The sequence below is a fragment of the Limanda limanda genome, chromosome 18 (genome assembly GCF_963576545.1).
Source record: "Limanda limanda chromosome 18, fLimLim1.1, whole genome shotgun sequence".
Classification (NCBI taxonomy): Eukaryota; Metazoa; Chordata; class Actinopteri; order Pleuronectiformes; family Pleuronectidae; genus Limanda; species Limanda limanda.
This window is the reverse complement of record NC_083653.1, coordinates 2537277-2554954: the sequence shown is the minus strand read 5'-3', so window position 1 is coordinate 2554954 and position 17678 is coordinate 2537277. Positions and strand designations below refer to the sequence as shown.

At 43.4% G+C, this 17678-nt stretch overlaps 2 protein-coding genes across 6 annotated transcripts; one reads left to right on the top strand and one right to left on the bottom strand.

The window, feature by feature from the left end:
- Nucleotides 1-206: 206 nt before the first annotated feature.
- znf512 (zinc finger protein 512) lies at nt 207-8220 on the bottom strand. Its single transcript, XM_061092092.1, has 16 exons — nt 8044-8220; nt 6970-7070; nt 6800-6855; nt 6584-6642; nt 5770-6341; nt 5585-5647; nt 5393-5494; nt 5113-5237; nt 4956-5042; nt 4785-4883; nt 4376-4543; nt 3982-4179; nt 3762-3863; nt 3459-3521; nt 3136-3234; nt 207-3026 (listed from the first exon to the last, which is right to left on the bottom strand). Exons 2-16 carry the CDS (start codon nt 7067-7069, stop codon nt 2541-2543), a joined length of 2379 nt encoding a protein of 792 aa, XP_060948075.1. The 5' UTR covers nt 7070; nt 8044-8220; the 3' UTR covers nt 207-2540.
- A 489-nt stretch (nt 8221-8709) lies between these two features.
- LOC133024046 (uncharacterized) lies at nt 8710-13372 on the top strand. 5 transcript variants are annotated; one of them, XM_061091003.1, is made up of 7 exons: nt 8710-8819; nt 9062-9084; nt 10702-10893; nt 11139-11335; nt 12024-12045; nt 12397-12518; nt 12605-13372. In XM_061091003.1, the coding sequence occupies exons 1-7, from the start codon at nt 8785-8787 to the stop codon at nt 12653-12655; spliced, it is 642 nt and encodes a 213-aa protein (XP_060946986.1). In that variant the 5' UTR covers nt 8710-8784; the 3' UTR covers nt 12656-13372. The 5 variants fall into 5 exon arrangements, with proteins under 5 accessions (XP_060946986.1, XP_060946984.1, XP_060946988.1 ...); XM_061091001.1 differs by having other exon boundaries at nt 11139-11356; XM_061091002.1 differs by lacking the exon at nt 8710-8819 and adding an exon at nt 8826-8917 and having other exon boundaries at nt 11139-11356.
- Nucleotides 13373-17678: the final 4306 nt, after the last annotated feature.

The window sequence follows — 17678 nt, the reverse complement described above, 5'->3', positions numbered from 1 at the left end:
AAATGTCTTGAATTGTCCTCTGAGAAAAGGTAAAAATGTCAAAAACTGTCTCAGAAAGCCATAGAAAGTGACTTTCCTGGATCGCCACTGAGATGTGATGTATTCTTCCCTTGAGCCACATTAAACCCCGACAAGAAGTCATGAAACTTTAACCAAACTTTTCAAAACTCAACCTTTAGTATTTTAAAAGAAATTGATGACCCTCACCTGTCCTCTATAATGTGGAAATGGTTGTTATAGCTCATCCACTGCCAGCAAAATACAAGATTATATGATAAGGTTTTTATCCATCCACCAAGGACTTTACCAGTAAATGTGGTTTCATAAAGGGACAGTTGGAACTTGAAGGAAGTACGATCTCTACTGAGTGACTAGTTTTTACCGAGTTTAGATAACAGGACTGTGCTCCGGCCTCAATGTGACCAAAGGTAAAATTCTCAGTAGTTATCTATCATAACTAACATATCTGGGCCTTAGTTTATCTGATGAGCCTGCTCTCTCTTCATGTGGAGAAGTGCTTTTCTTTGTGCTATCAAACAGTTCAAAGGGCAAGCATGGTGATAACGATTTGGTCACAAGCGTAAAGGACATGGGAAGTATTTCAACCCAGTGAGTCAGAGGTCCCACTCAGGATCAGAGGAACCAGCAGTGGTTCTGTGGTCACCTCCGTCCTTTAGTTTGCTCTTTGGTTGGTTTGTTTGTAAGAAAACAAGAAAAACCAAAACGGGAGAAACTATTGAACTTTGGTGAGGAACCAGGAATTTATATCACGTTTTGGGGAGTTTTACCAGATAATAATTCACGTATGTTGATGAAAAATATCAGTCACCTTTACGGAACTGACTTCTATGATCGTGTGTGATTTCCCGCAGCTTGAATTTAACTGAACTGTTTGGCCTTGATGGACGATTGAGCTTTGTTGAGAAACTGCTGGACGGATTCTCACAGACATTTTTGGGAACAAAGCCTGAAGAGAAACAGAGTGAGACTTCTTATCAGGCCTGATTTAAAATAATAGAAATCAATACCTCATAATACTCGATTAATAATAAAGACCGATATCCTGCTTTTTGAAATACTTCCCATGCAGCACAGGAGGTTTTTCCACTTTTAACGACACAGGCCGATCTCTCTAAAGGCATCTGATGAAGAGTAAAACACTTTCAACAGAATCAGAGACAGAAAAATACATGAACACAGTTTGTTTAAGACAGATTCACAGATTAAAGGGAAGAATCATTGTTGTTTTTAAAGGAAAACTGAAGTGCAGAACAGGAGAGAAACTAAGAATCTAAAACTTTCATAAATGTGAAAAGAAAAATACAAAATAGAGTCAAACAAATGAACCATCCAATCCATAAGCACTATTGTAGATAGAGTTTATAAACATTAGGCTACATGCTATTGGTTACATTTTCGGAGTTGAACGCAGGTCTGTGTTTGAACGCTCCATGTTAAATGCTTTTCCTTCAGGACGGTTCAAGTCTCTGAGGTGAAGAGGACTCGTGCTACGCTGTGAAAATACATAAATCAGCTTCTCTGACGTTATTCATGTTTCTGTGCTTTTCTTTGTTCCCCTGCCGATGGAAGTCTGTTTATTGAACAATGCTTGGAAGGTTTAAAACGATTTACACAATTCAACGTTAAAGTTCCTTCCTAACCAAAACAAATAAGATACATTTATTAAATCCATCGCAGGAAATCAGTCGGGTGATTAATTTGGTTATTGATTTGACAATTTTAGAGGACAGAAGTTTTCTATCCCCAGCTTCAAGATAAATAATAAAGACATCAGATTTAATTATTTTATTTTCTTTGTCGATATTATACAAAATTTACTAACTTATTTCAGGCTTTTAGATCCGCTCGGATTCAACGTGACGATGATGATGAGTCGTGTGAAGTTATAAATCATATTCAAGAGGCACAAATCTTTTCAGACAGAGAACGACTGGACCAATTTAACAAAAATACCGAAGCATCCTCTCTTCAAGTTAAAGCAACTTCTTCCCTTTCAGGTAAACGTAGAGTGTTTATCAAACCTTTTCAAAAGTATAAGACACGTTTAAGAATCTGTTACATACAAACACAGATAAACGGCAGAACTACGATTTCTCTGAGCTTTACAGCAACAACAATTTTCGATACAGAGAAACGTGACGTCTCCGTCCACGGTGACACCTTGAGGTTTTCCTTCCGATCATCACAGAAAGGATGTTCTCAAGAAGTGCAGCTCTGTCGTTAGCTGCTCTGTCTTGAGGAAAACTGTCTAAAACAATGTGGACAGACTCCAGATGGCGTCTCTTCCTACCTCTGTTGGAGCTGCGGTGCTCGATAGCGCTTGACGACCACGAAGGGAAGTTTTCAGGGTCGTTTAAGTTCTGTGTTGTTGCTTCCCGGCCTCAGGGTGCGGCTCCATGACGCCCGGCCCTTTCAGATTCCACTGCTCCACCTGTCTTTGCCTCTCCTGCCGCTCCGCCTCCGCCTGCACCGAACCCAAAGCAATCCTTCCTCTTCCCGTCGGCCTTCCCTCTCTCCGCTCATCCCTCTCCCTTCTCTCGTCCCTCCACCATCTCCCTGCCGTCCTCTGCTGGTTTGTCCTCCGCAGCCGCCTCCATCTGGACCGGGGTCAGCTCCACCCCGAGCACCACTCCCCTCCGGTCCACGTCCACCCACAGCGGAGGCTCCAGGGGGGTGTACTGCAGGATGGGCTGCTGCAGCTGGGGGTCCGCCTGCGGGGGGAGGTTCTGGTGCTCCGGGTGGAGGAGCTGGGTTTGGTGCTGGAGGTGATGCAGAGGCTGCAGAGGGTGCTGCATGGGCTGGAGCTGGAGATGCTGCTGCTGCTGCTGCTGCTGCTGGTGGTGGTGGTGGTGATGGGGACAGTGGATGTGAGTGTGATGCTGGAGGTGGTGTTGGTGATACTGATCCACAATCTGCTTGTCCACGTTATGGATTAACTCCTTGTGCTGGTTTTTCACGAACTTCTCAAAGGTTTTGGAGGCCTTCTTGTTGGTCACAAACCATTCCTGTGGACACGTGTGCAGCCACAGGAGAGGAAACACAAGGACGGGTCAACAGGGGAAGTCCAAGCAGAGGTGGTGTGCTGATAGGATACATGTGTCACTGTGTCATTACCTGTGAATGGATCGAGTTGATGTGATATTTCACTCCACTCTCAGAGTTAAACTCTTTGTTGCAGATGAGACATTTGTATTTTCCAGCTTCAAAGTCGCCCTGAAATGAGATCAAATAAGGAATCTGTGATCACTGAGCACTGGAACATCAACACCAGCACGTTGCTGCTCGGTCACACTCATCAAGAATAGAGGTGGTCTGTTTCATAGTCTGTACTTGGACAACACTATATGTTTTCAGGTGATTGTGACTGATGCAGAGCTACAGTACACGTGTGTCTCATGATGTGTGGTGTCAGTCAGTCTGGAACAGAGTGAACTCACCCTGGTGCACAGGCCCAGATGAGCCTTCAGCCCAGACACACTGGTGTAGGTGCAGCCACAACCCTGAGGACACAAAGGACGTTAAACCAACAACACAACCGGTTTATTGGACTTGAGAGATGAACAAATAAAGACAGCGGGGAAGGATTTGACAAATAGAAATTTCACACATTTGCTAAATCATTCCGATATGTCTGTAAAAAGCTAATATCAGCAGATATTATATATACATATACATATTTATATATATATATAAAACGTTATCAATGAATTTCCATGCAGCATGTGCAGTGATGTTTCTACCTGGTTGGGACAGTGGACTTTCCTCTGCAGCTTCACCTCGTTCTTCCACTTCCTCAGCACCTCCTGGCTGAAGGCAGGGAGGCCGGGTCGAGCGTATTTCAACTAGCGAGCACAGAACGCAGGTTAATTCAAGTGCAAAGGTTCATTCATTCTTCCGTAGATCAGTTTATAGATAAACACAAGGATTCTCCACTTCTCCTCTGTACTAATGTCCTCTTGCCTTCTTGTCGTCGGGCACCAGGTCGCACTGGAACTTCCTCTTGGGCCAGTCTTTGGGGAGGTCGTTGCTGGCGATCTCAGCCAAGTGGAAGTTGGCGACCTGCGCTGAGGCCCGCTGCAGCCGGCCGCTCGGCGTCCGCTCCGGGTTGGCCTCCCTCTGGGCCTTCACAGCCTCGTCTTCCTCCGTCTTTTGGGGCGTCTGGGCAACGGGAAGGAGTCAGTTTGAAGGTTTATGGTGCAAATCATTCAAATGTCCTTTTTGTTTGGCGCATATTTGCTATATAAGAGTTTCTGCAGGTTTCAATAAGTTTAATTTAGGACTTTTTAAGGCCTATAACTAAGATCCTGTTTATTAACTTTCTTTGATCGGAGTCAAATTAAAAAACCTGACTCACAGGAGCGTGCTCTGATTTGAGGTGGTACTCCAGACCAGCCTTGGATTTGTATGTCTTCCCACAGTGAGAACAGTTCAGCAACAGCTTCTCCAGCTCGGACTCCTCCTTCCCACACTTCTTCATGTGGTAGACGTAGCCCATGATGCTGGTGAACGCAGCAGTGCAGCCCTGAGACGGGTCATCAGAGAGAAGAACATGTTATGGAAATATATAAAAGTATCTTCTCTTTTCGTATCTTACTTAGGACCTTGTTTGTTTGTGCAAAGACTCCTGGAAGGATTTCCACAAAACTGGGTGGATGGATGGGATACGAGTCCGGGAGGTAACCGTGCAGATATGGTTTCTCTTTCTTTAACATTGTGAGTTATGATGTGTTTTGTCACAAAGTGATTATGATTTGTCAGTTTACCTCTTTGGAGCATTTTAATTTGCCCAGTCTCTTCAGGATTTTGCGCAGTTTGTCTTTGATGGTGCGGTCGTCCAGGTCCTTGGCTTCTTCTGCTGAAGGCTACAGAGAGAAAACATGAGAGAGCAGAACCCGGAGGTTGGCACAGCAGGAGCCAGAGAGGGAGACTCTTACCAGGTGGCTGTGGTCGGCCATCACGTGGTACTTCATCCCAGTGGAAGACTTCAGCTGCTTCCCACAGTGTTGACAGGTGAACGGTTGCTGCACACAGGGACACGTGTTAACATCAGGTGTGAACGCGGCTTTGCTTTCGTGTGTAATCTCCACTCACCAGCCGGCAGTTCTCCATGTGCTTCTTCAGCCCCTCCACCGTCTTCCTGCTCACACTCTTACACTTGGGACAGGTGACTCTGCCTTTGGCCACAATCTGGAGCTGCCAGCGCTCCTCTGGACTTCCTGTCAGCACAAACATTATTTATTTTACTCTGTTGAAGAAGAGGTGGTGTTATGGCTGGTTTGGAGGTTCATTTAGAAGAGGTGGCAAAAGTACACACATTCTTTACTCGGGTAGAAGTACAGATACTCAAGTAAAAGTAGAAGTACAGACTCACCTGGAGCGTAGGTAGGAGGCTCCTTCTTACTGGAGACAACTGGAGGTTTGTGGTCCTCACTGGACTGAGATGTGGAGGCTTCACCACGGGCTGCGTCTGAACCTGAAGCAGTAAAAGTAACAATAGTCGGGTTCATGACCCAAACTGCAGCAGCCACCACTTGGTTAAGTATGAGACAGGAAGTGGACTCACAGGAGTCTCTGGTCTCTGGTGGCCGCTCCATCTCTGCTCTCTGGACCTTCTTCATGTTCAGCTCTTTAAAACCACACAGGAGGAGCAGAACCAACAGATCAGCAAAACATACACCTTTAGGACAGTTTAATTTGAGCATTTAACATTAACAGCTCAGGTATATGCACCGCCTGGGATCTTTGTACCTGGTCTCCAGATGTGTCCTCTGTCTCTGCTCGTGTTGCTCCAGCCTTGGTCTTGGTTTCGTCCCGATCCCCACGCCGGCTCCGGGCCCGAGGAGGCCTGCTCCCGTCCTGGATCCCTGCCGGCGTTCCAGGCCTGATCCTGGCCTCGGTCTCTGCCGGCGGCCCAGCCCTGCTCGGGTCCCCGGTCCTGACCCGTCATCCAGGCCTGCTCCTGTCCCCCATGAGCTCTGTCCCTGCCTGACATCCACGTCTGGTCTGGACACGAGTGTCCCGCTCGCTCTCTGCCAGATGTCCACACCTGCTCCTGGGGTCGGTCTCGAACCGGGGCCCAGGCGTTGGGGCCTCTTTCCCTGGGGTTCCAGCTCTGGTCCTGAGGCTGGGACTGCTCCCTACAGGCTTCAGGGCCTTGAGGCCACGCCTCCTTCGCCACCAGTCTCGGAGGGAGCCGCGCTGTGGGTGGCGCCATGGAGCCTGGGTCCACCCCATTGGCCAGGTCACCTGATGATATCACTGAGCAGCTGGGGGTTGGGTAATCTACTGTTCCCATGGAAACACTCTGGAGGTCCTCGTACCTGAGATCAACAAGATATTAGACGTGTCAGAAAAGACTGGTGGAGCAGAGAGACGTTTAAACGTGTTGTTAGACTGTCACTGCTTTTCTTCATCATCATCATCATCATCATCATCATCATCATCATCAAGCTTTCAAAGTTTCCAAACTGGTGATGGTGAAGAGGTTTCCTGAACATTACAGCATGAAAACATAACACTAATTAAAATGTCTCATTTGAGGTGCCATGAATCGCTCTGTTACCTTTTCCTACCGTACGTCCGTTTCATCTTCAGAGAACCGTGGGCCTGAGACCCGTCGTCCTGAAACATTCATCACAGAACTGTGAGGATCCAACGCTTTGCATAAAGTCGACAGATTGTGTGTTTTACAACAGAGAAACACTTTTTATTAGCAATATTTCCTGGAGCGACTCCGCAAATGCAACACCAGCAGGATGTGGTGTATAATCATTCTCACCTTAGTGTCTCCACCTGCATTCGATTCACAGTCTCTCTCCGGGATTCGCTGAACAACTGTAGGAGAGATTAAAAGTCAAAATAATTAAAAAACTGAAACTAGCTCCATCATGATGTTTCACAGTCTCGCTCTCACTGATTGTGATGATGTGAATTTGTCATTTTGTGTACCTGGACATGGAGTTCCACCTTTAAGGTGTGACTGGGCTGACTTTCTTTTTCTTGGCACACACAGAGGTGACATTTCCCCCCCGACGTGGGCAGGCTCCATTCTGAGCCGACAGCCGGGAGACATCACAAGAAAAGAAAACATCATAAACATACACAACACTTCATTTTACTGTGAAAGACCCATTTTCTGTCTGTGAAACTTCAATCGTGTTTTCATTCTATCCATTATTGCAACTTTTTTATATTTCCTTGTGTTTAAAGGGCATGTTTATGATGCAGATCTCAATTAATAATTGTGGGTTCTATATTATCATGATAAAGTTCCCGTTGGTGTTATATCAGATGATCCACTGTTGCTTTACACAGCCAGTCGATCGTAAAATTAAAAGGTGGAATTATTATTTGGGCAGAGAATCCAAACTATGAGGAGACAGACTGTATTTAATGTGATGTGTTATCTTTATGATATATATTAGTCACACTAAGAGTTACAGCAGCAAAGAGGAATAGTCGAAAAATAGACATCAGTTAAGTAATAAGTAAATGTACAAAGAAATTACAAAAACATGTATGGAATAGAGATAAGAAATTATTATTATATAATTATAATAATTATTATAAGTAACTATGCATTATGAACCCAAGGAAAACATGTAATGGAAACCCAAAGAAGTTATAGAAATATTAATGGAATAGAAATAACAGTGTAAACAGAATTAATACAGTAAAATACATTAGCTATGATATACACAGACAGAAATGCATATTCCAGTTAAATGATTTACACCTGGGTGACTTTACATTAAATCTACATATTATTATTATTATTATCATCATCTGATTGCAGTTGTTGTTATGGTTCCATGATCCCTGATCCCCAGCTTCACACTGAGCAGGAGCACCTGAACGCATCATCCCAGCCTGCGTGGTTAAAACAACATTTGTCTTCAGTCGAAGGGAAACTGGTGTGACTGGGAATCTGCAGCAGAACCAGTGGATTCTCCGGACTTCCATTCCTCTGGACCTCCAGGGGCTGCTTCACAAGAGCTGCTGCGGCCGTGCATTGTCTCTTACCGGGAGGAGGAGCAGCGAGGCTCCGTGTCCTCAGCCCGATGTCCCCGGCCTCCTGCGGCCTCCTGTCCCCGGCCTGTCCCCGGCCCTGGTGCGCAGGAGCCGGCTCACACACCCAGCACAGGCCCGGTCCAGGTGGTGGTGGTGGGGGGGGTGATCCGGACCAGAGAACAGTGCGAACAGAACCGGTCCAGCTGTGTGATCAGATTTTCTCCAGAGGAACGCCCTCCTCCTGCATCTGCTGCTGCCTTCAGGACCTGTGGGAAATAAGGCCTTTAAAGGTTCAGTGTGCGGGATTCAGGGACATCTAGTGGCGAAGTGTCACGTTGCAGCTCCTCACCCTGTTATCTTGTTGTTATGTCTTCACTTTTCCCATCAAAGTGAATCAATCTGTCCCGTGGTGTATTGCATGAAATTAATATCTTATATTAACAATTCAATTCATGTTTGGGCGCCCCCTGTAGGTGGCACAAGGCAAAACAAGTGTTCTGTTCATCTTTGCTTCATCTGTTTGTTCTAAAGTTTAATTTATTACCTCGAGGCGTTTTGGAGATATTGTGATCACAAGATTTTAAAAATATAAAAAAAGAGCAGCTGCTTCTTATCTATTCTTAGTTTAAACATTGCCACGTATCCGCCCCCCCTCATTGTGCTCTGTGGTAGGGAGTGAAAGTGAAAGTGCATCAGGGTGTTCAGCGACTGGAGGGAGTTATTCTTGATTCCGCAGCAGAGTGTGAGACAGACATGTCAGACGAGTCCAGAAACTATCAGTCCTTTCCGTAAGTAGGCCTCTTACATTCAGGTGGTTGAACTAAGAGGCTGTGAGCGGCTGAAACTCTGCAATGCATCGACACAATATAGATTATCATCCTCTCAGGTATTTACCACCCTGTGTCCCGGAGGACAGCTCGAGCTGAGCAGCTTCTGGTGTTTAAAACCGTGAATGTCTTTCATTTGACCTTTATGCAGCTTTGTTAAGTTGTGTTGACTGAAAGTTTCTCTGTGTGTGTTTTTCTTTCAGAGACATGGAGCAGATAATAACAGGTGAGAAAACACGTTCAATGTGTTTATCAACCATTTCAGTTTGTGGAGGATCAAAAGTGAAAGTGAATTTCTCCGTTGTCATTGTGAGACTAATGACGATTTAATTTGATCTTATTCTTTGCTAGAAACTAGAATGTCTCTGAATAATCCTTCATTTCAATGTCTAGTTCTTATTGTAGGGATATAAAGTATCTAACTAAAGAGGGAAGTGGTTTGAGATAAGATAACTTCACTGTTTCCTGTCCTTTCACTTCCTGACTCCACAACATGAGGCAGCTCCTTGGACTAGATTTCAGTGTTTCTGATATATCAAACGAGAAATAGATTTTTATGTTTAACATTTTTTATTGGTTTTCTTTGGGTACTCAGTACAATTATACAATTATAAACACAAATCTGATGGATACACCCCTACCCACAATACTACCCACCCCACCCCCCCGGCCAGCCTACCCCATGCAACAGAAGTACATAGAATGTATATACATATATAAATATATGTATATTTATATAGGCATATTAAATTATTATAATACAATACAATTGCATACATCACTGCTGCAAGACAAAGAAAAGAAAAGAAAGAAAGAGGAAAATTAAATTAAAGAGATGACATTTTTTTTTTTTTTTTTAAATAAAAAATAAAAATAGAATAAATCAGTAAATATAATTTTAAAAGAAATTTAAAAAAAAAAGGAGGGGAGGGGGGGGGGGGGTTGCCATCTAATCTTCCTCTTGTAGTGGGCTTTGTATGCTCTCATAGTACGACAGGAAGGGGGTCCAGGTTCTCTCAAAGCTCTGTATGGAACCTATCAGAGTATATCTGATTTTCTCCAGTTTCAAGAAATACATGATGTCTCTAATCCATCTACTGAATGTGGGGGGTGTTTGCTCCTTCCATAAGAGTAGTATCAGACGTCTGGCAAGCAGAGAGGTGAAAGCTATGACAATATGGGCCCTGCCTTTAAGAGGACGAGTTTCGTCAGTGAAACCAAAAATGGCACATAATGGGCTTGGAGGGATGACCGCACCAAACATTTTAGAATAAGCATGAAAGATGTCTTCCCAAAATTTTCTGTGGAGAGGACAAGACCAGAACATATGTATGTGATCAGCTGGTTGGCTTTTACAGCGGGGGCAAGAGGGGTCAACATCAGGGAAGATCTTGGCAAGTTTAGCCCTGGTCCAGTGGACTCTCAGGATGATTTTAAGTTGGATTAGACTGTGTCTAGCGCAGGGGGATGAGAAATACATTTTTAAAATAGAATTAAAGTGTCATAGGGGAAACCGACTTCGAATAAAGTCAGATATTATTGCTGCCATCACAAACAGGACACACCTCTTTCTTTCTGATTTTATCGTGTCCACTATTTTATATGAGTATAATTTGATATAATCATAATATAATGTAATGATTTTCATGTCATGTGCCCCACTGATTTCATACAAATGCAGAATATTGGTTGTTACTCTTGATTAACAGGACACACCTCTTTTTTAGTAGATTTAAATTTTTGTCATTTGCTAATTTAAAGAATTTTGATGAGGTTCAGTGTATGAATACAAACATGATATTCAGATTAATGATCTTGTTCTTCTCCTCTGTTTTGCCTTCAGCGACCTGGAGATTGTTCTTTGTGGTCCTGAGTGGAACCACGAACAACACTCATGGAGACTTTGTCAGGATGATTAAAAACCTCGGACACACTGAGGTCACCGATCCTGAAGCATGTGACTACTGTCTGCTCTTCTGTCCCATCACTTCACGAGTTGGAACCGACGTGGATTTGTCCCTCAGAAAGATTCCTGGTGAGAAATGAGTGGGTGGAGACCAAACCAGAGCAAACAGGAGAGTCAGTATTGCACTGTGGTTCATAAGGAGGAGAGAAATGATGCTAATGTTGGTCTATCTGCTAGATGTGTGTGATCGTTGCCATATCAACTTAAAGAAGTAGTTATAACTTGGAATTAAAAATACAGGAAAAGTTGAATAAAAAGAGCCACAGAAACCAAACGACTCAGTAGCTTGTTGTATTTTTTCTCTGTTCGTACAGGAAATAAGCCGACGATCCTGGTGGTGATGTATCACACCTTCGATCGTGACCACGTCGTACCCGACAGCAGGAGGCTGACGGAGGACCCGCGCGTCAAACTCGCAGTGAGCTGTCTGTTCTATGAGCAGAATCTGCTGAGCTCTAACTGCAACGATACGGCCAAGTATGAGATCAGGAAGTTCCTTGGATTACCTCAGGTGACGACCGGATTTCCCAAGGTGACAACCGGATTTACCGACATATTACTGTTACTGTTTAAAGGGACTCTTACCTTTGTTGCATTTTTACACTTTTTTTGGATAAGGTTAAATTGGTATTAATAAGGTAATGACACTCTAAAATGCAAGACAGACCCACCAGGAGTAAAAACAAACAATTATTTCACTCTCATAATATTTAGTGAAAACTTCAACCAATAAAATTCTTCGGACCGAAGGACCTTATTGGCCGACAGACCTGTCTGTTTGCTGCATGGACATGCAGGTTTTCCGTCTGCTTCTTGTGGCGCATGATATATAAATAAATATAATATAAATAAAATATATAAATGTATATAACTTACCGGTGCTTCTGAATCCGAATCCATTGCTTTGGTAAACAAAAACTCACGTGCGTGCGCGGAGGCAGTAGGTTGTAAGTCTGCTTGTAAATAAAGTTTCTTCAAAAAAATAAAAACACCGGGATGGTTGTAAGTCTGCTTGTGTAAATAAAGTTTCTTAAATAAAACACCGCGGATGGGAACGAGGGGGTGGGGCATTGGAGGAAGGCGGGATGATTTGAATGTGCTGTAATTCTCAAATGCAACAAAGGTGAGAGTCCCTTTAAAGATCACAATGCCATTTGATTATCATCACTCATGTTTTTCTCTCATTTCCTTCCTTGTAGATTCCCTTGTCCATCAGAAGATGTAAGTGTGACTTCAGATTTCTTAAACTGTCTTTTTATACTGACTTAGCCAGATGAAATGAGTGTTTCCCAAATTAACTGAATTTTATAAGACAAATCGGTCCTTGTTTTTCTTGATAAGATGCAGTGAATGGATAGTAATAGTAATATGACTGTTCATATATGAGGGTTTTAATATCCAATTACATAATTTCTGCAGAATCGTTATATTTGCGTTGAATAAGGCTCAGTCCGCCATCTAGTGTTTCAAACTGGAGCCAATGCTAGTAGTGACAGTGAGAAAAAGTCAACTCCGTCATCGACCACCATTCAGAGACGTCCTCCGTCTTCTCCTGTCCCTCCATGTCCTCAGACGCGATTTGGGCCCTGGTCTCTCTGCCTTGCTTCCTGATCTGGTATAACCGCCGGGCATTCGTCTCTCGCTTCAGGAACGTCTTCAATTACATGAGAAAATTCCCGGGTTATAATATTCTAGTATGTAACAGAAGTTTTTATTATTATTGTTCATCTTGTGATTTGTACCTGATGAGTCATCGATGTGTTTTTCTTCTTTCTTTCAGGCGATAACAAACATCTGCTGTGGATCATCATCGGTGGATGCCTGCTGGTAGCTCTGATTATTCTGCTAATCGTTTTCCTGAGACAGAACTAACATGACGGAGGACAGTGAACACGCAAGACAACACAAAATCTAAATAAGGAATCTAAAATGTCTTTGAATCTCATTATCACAATTAGTTATTCCTAAAGTGAGAAATCTGAAGTGTAATGTGTGTGTAGTTGTGAAGGTTCTGGGGCTGAAGATGGTTACGGGAAATGTTATGATGTAGTTTTTCATTCAGGAGAGAAAAATGAATAACTCCAGTTTGTCTGATCTGAGCCACAAGGAAGACTTGGCAATACCACAAGTCAACTGAAAGTGTTAAACTTCAGGCTCACATCAGCTTTTCCCAGAAGAGCCGCATTAATGCCTCATCTGTGTCATGTCTGGGAAAGAGATGGAGTTTTATGGGATCAGATCTGTACAGGGGAAAGTTATTGCAAGTTGAAATGTGAGCAGCTTGAATATGAGCTTCAAATCAAGGCGACAGAAAATGAGCGAGGGAGAAGGAAACTAACTCACTATATCTAAATCAATGTAAAAGTTCTCTCAATGTATAATGGTATTATAGTTTTAACGCATATTTTAAGACTCACTTTTTTTGGAATAAAGATTTTTGCTGCTTCGTGCTGCTTGAAATATTAAGATCACGTTCGTCATCGTCATGTTTGTGCCGCTTGTCTCTGTAACCGCTGAAAACGAATCAATAAAAGTCTTGTAAAATGTTTCTGTTTCGCCTGTTTCAATTTGGTTGATGCGGCTTTACAAATTTGCCTTTAAGGGTCCGGCTCCTCTCCGGCAGACTCCCTGCACCGTGAAGAGAAGCGGCAGCACCAACACCACAAGGTTTCAGACCAAAGAACCCAGTAGGACTGAAGTCGGGCTAGTTTCATTCAAGTGAAGAAAGATGTGCCCTGAAAACTGTGTGTGGGATTCAGTGACATCTAGTGGCGAAGTGTCACGTTGCAGCTCCTCAACCTGTTATCTTGTTGTTATGTCTTCACATTTCCCTTCAAAGTGAAGCCATCTGTCCCGTGATGTATTGCTTGAAATTAATATCTTATATTTACAATTAAATTCATGTGTGGGCGCCCCCTGTAGGTGGCACAAGGCAAAACAAGTTTTCTGTTCATCTGAGTGTCTGTAGCAAACTTTAATTTATTACCTCGAGGCATTTGGTGATATTGTGATCACAAGATTTAAAAAAACAAGTAGCAGCTTCTCATCTATTCTTAGTTTGAACATCGCCACGTCTCCACCTTATATATACAGTCTATGGCAGAGATGGGCAAACTTTTTCACTCGCAGGCCACATTGGGCTCCAAAATTTGACAGAGGGGCCGGGCCAGGAACAGATGGATGGAGTGTTTTTGTGAACCAATATAAATGACATGGAAAAAACATTACATGAAAGGGTTTGGCCTTTACGAAGTAGCAAAGCACTTATTTGCAAGACCATTTAACAAAAACTCGCCTTCAGAAAAAGGCTTGCTAGCCTTTGCTATTTCGAATGCCCCCCAAAAAACATGCCTTGGTAGATGACTCTTTAATCGCAGTTTGTCTGTGAACAAAATGTTGCTGAGTCTGTAAATTAGTCGACCACCTCTGAGCTGCAGCCACCTGTTCTTGCGTTGACTGCTTGCTAGCGTAGTTAGCATGCTTCGTAGCAAAGTGACGGCTGATGTTGTACTCCATGAAAACTGCGACGGTTTCTCGGCATATCAGGCAAACAGCCTTCGATTGGACTTCAGTGAAAAAAGTATTTTGTTGTCGACTCCGTGTTAAACACTCTGCACTCATTGTCCACGTTTCGTTTCCTTGATCCTGTCGTTTTACAGAAGGGCTCACAGGGCAAAGGGAAAAAGTGAAGGGAGATCATGTGCCCTTTCGAGTCCTATGCATCACACTCCCGGGAAAATGTAATCTAGCTGACGCTTTTATCCAAAGCGACTTACAATAAGTGCACTCAACCCCGAGGGGTACGTGCCAAATTTTTTATTATTTTTTTAATTTAATTACTTTGCCCATGTCTGGTCTTCAGTCTCCACTCCCCCCCCCCCCCCCTCACTGTGCTCTGTGGTAGGAAGTGAAAGTGAAAGTGCATCAGGGCGTTGAGCGACTGGAGGGAGTTTTTCTTGATTCCGCAGCAGAGTGTGAGACAGACATGTCAGACGAGTCCAGAAACCATCAGTCCATTTCGTAAGTAGGGCTCTTACATTCAGGTGGTTGAACTAAGAGGCTGTGAGCGGCTGAAACTCTGCAATGCATCGACACAATATAGATTATCATCCTCTCAGGTATTTACCACCCTGTGTCCCGGAGGACAGCTCGAGCTGAGCAGCTTCTGGTGTTTAAAACCGTGAATGTCTTTCATTTGACCTTTATGCAGCTTTGTTAAGTTGTGTTGACTGAAAGTTTCTCTGTGTGTGTTTTTATTTCAGTGACGTGGAGCAGATAAATGCAGGTGAGAAAACACGTTCTGAATTTCTCCGTTGTCATTGTGAGACTAATGACTATTTAAATTGATCTTATTCTTTGCTAGAAGCTAGAATGTCTCTGAATAATCCTTCATTTCAATGTCTCGTTCGTATTGTAGAAATATAAAGATCTATCTAATGAGGGAAGTGGTTTGAGATAAGATAACATCCGTTTCCTGTCCTTTCACTCTCTGACTCCACAACATGAATCAGCTCCTTTGTCGATTTAAGTGTTTCTGATATATTAAAAGAGAAATACATGTTTACAATAGACTGAAAGTGTCACAGGGGGAAACCGACTTCGAATCAGAACAGATATTATTGCTGCCATCACAAAAAGGACACACCGCTTTTTTAGGAGAGTTACATTTTTGTCATTTGCTAATTTAAAGAATTTTGATGCAGTTCAGTGTATGAATACACACATGATATTCAGATTAATGATCATGTTCTCTTCTCTGTTTTGCCTTCAGCGTCCTGGAGAATGTTCTTTGTGGTCCTGAGTGGAATCACGAACAACACTCATGTAGACTTTGTTAGGATGATTAAAAGCCTCGGACACACTGAGGTCACCGATCCTGAAGCATGTGACTACTGTCTGCTCTTCTGTCCCATCACTTCACGAGTTGGAACCGACGTGGATTTGTCCCTCAGAAAGATTCCTGGTGAGAAATGAGTGGGTGGAGACCAAACCAGAGCAAACAGGAGAGTCACTATTGCACTGAGGTTCATTAGGAGGCGAGAAATGATGCTAATGTTGGTCTATCTGCTAGATGTGTATGATCGTAGTAGTTATAACTTGGATTAAAAATACAGGAAAAGGTGAATAAAAAGAGCCACAGAAACCAAACGACTCAGTTGCTTGTTGTGTTTTTCTCTGTTCGTACAGGAAATAAGCCGACGATCCTGGTGGTGATGTATCACACCTTCGATCGTAACCACGTCGTACCCGACAGCAGGAGGCTGACGGAGGACCCGCGCGTCCACCTCGCAGTGAGCTGTCTGTTCTATAAGCAGAATCTGCTGAGGTCTAACTGCAACAGTGTGGCGCTGTATGAGATCGTGAAGTTCCTTGGAGTACCTCAGGTGACGACCGGATTTACCGACATATTACTGTTACTGTTTAAAGATCACGATCCCGTTTGATTATCATCACTCCTGTTTTTCTCTCGTTTTCTTCCTTGTAGAACCCCTGGTCCATCAGAAGATGTAAGTGTGACTTCAGATTTCCATAAACTGTCTTTTTATACTGACTTAGCCAGATAAAGTGAGTGTTTACCAAATTAACTGAATTTTAGAAGTCAAATCGGTCTTTGTTTTTCTTGATAAGATGCAGTGGACGGATAGTAACACAAATATGACAGCGTGAAGAGATACTGCACTTAAATATGTTTTTAAGCAACTCTACTATATGACTGTTCATATATGAGGGTTTTAATATCCCATTACCACATTTCTGAAGAATCCTCAGATTTGCGTTGAATAAGGCTCAGTACGCCATCTAGTGTTTCAATCTGGAGCCAATGCTAGTAGTGACAGTGAGAAAAAGTCAACTCCGTCATCGACCACCATTCAGAGACGTCCTCCGCCTTCTCCTGTCCCTCCATGTCCACAGACGCGTCTATTTTGGCCCTGGTCTCTGGCTTCCTGATCTGGTATAACCGCCGGGCATTCGTCTCTGGCTTCAGGAACGTCTTCAATTACATGAGAAATTCCATCTATATAATATTCTAGTATGTAACAGAAGTCTTTATTATTATTGTTCATCTTTTGATTTGTACCTGATGAATCATCGATGTGTTTTTCTTCTTCCTTTCAGGCAACAGAAAACATCTGCCGTGGATCATCATCGGTGGATGCCTGCTGGTTGCTCTGATTATTCTGCTGATCGTTTTCCTGACACGGAACTAACATGACGGAGGACAGTGAACACGCATGACAACACAAAATAAGAATAAGGGATCTAAAATCTCAATTTCCACTCTTCCCCATCTGCATGCCGAAGTGTCCTTGGCAAGATACTGAACCCCTAAATGGCCCCTCATAAATGTTGTGTCTACTAAAAATGTAAGTCGCTTTGGACAAAAGCGTCAGCTAAATGACATGTAATGTAATTATTCCTAAAGTGAGAAATCTGAAGTGTAATGTGTGTGTAATTGTGAAGGTTTTGGGGCTGAAGATTGTTACAGGAAATTATCTGCGCCACAAGGAAGACTAAAAGCTCCACTATGCTACTCCGAATCCGTTACGGACGGACGAACGGACACTTTTTCATTTATAGTTATCCGTGCTGAAAACAATTCACCGCCAGAACAGTAGGTGGCACAACGAAAGACAAGCTTGGAGAAGCTTACCTCACGAGTAATCAGAAGAAGCCCACGCTGTTTATTTACTTAAGGCCGGCGCATGCTTCTGCGTTGTCACGGGCCCGGAAGCGCAAGAGCCCTTACGGGCCCCTTACGTGCTTACGCCAACGCCCAATTTTTCTAACTAGACGGCAAAGCCCCGCAAGCCTCACGTAGCCGGCAAGGCTGTGATTGGTCTGCTAACTACATC

Bases quoted from the DNA above. Each gene is read 5' to 3' on its own strand.
- LOC133024046 (XM_061091001.1), top strand. From the start codon at position 8,785: ATGTCAGACGAGTCCAGAAACTATCAGTCCTTTCC. The intron at 10,894-11,138 runs GTGAGAAATGAG...CTGTTCGTACAG, and splicing joins GTCCCTCAGAAAGATTCCTG to GAAATAAGCCGACGATCCTG. The intron at 11,357-12,023 runs GTGACAACCGGA...CCTTCCTTGTAG, and splicing joins TGACGACCGGATTTCCCAAG to ATTCCCTTGTCCATCAGAAG.
- znf512 (XM_061092092.1), bottom strand. From the start codon at position 7,069: ATGGAGCCTGCCCACGTCGGGGGGGAAATGTCACCTCTGTGTGTGCCA. The intron at 5,043-5,112 runs GTGAGTGGAGAT...CCCTGTGTGCAG, and splicing joins ACATGGAGAACTGCCGGCTG to CAACCGTTCACCTGTCAACA. The intron at 3,235-3,458 runs GTGAGTTCACTC...ATCTCATTTCAG, and splicing joins ATCTGGGCCTGTGCACCAGG to GGCGACTTTGAAGCTGGAAA.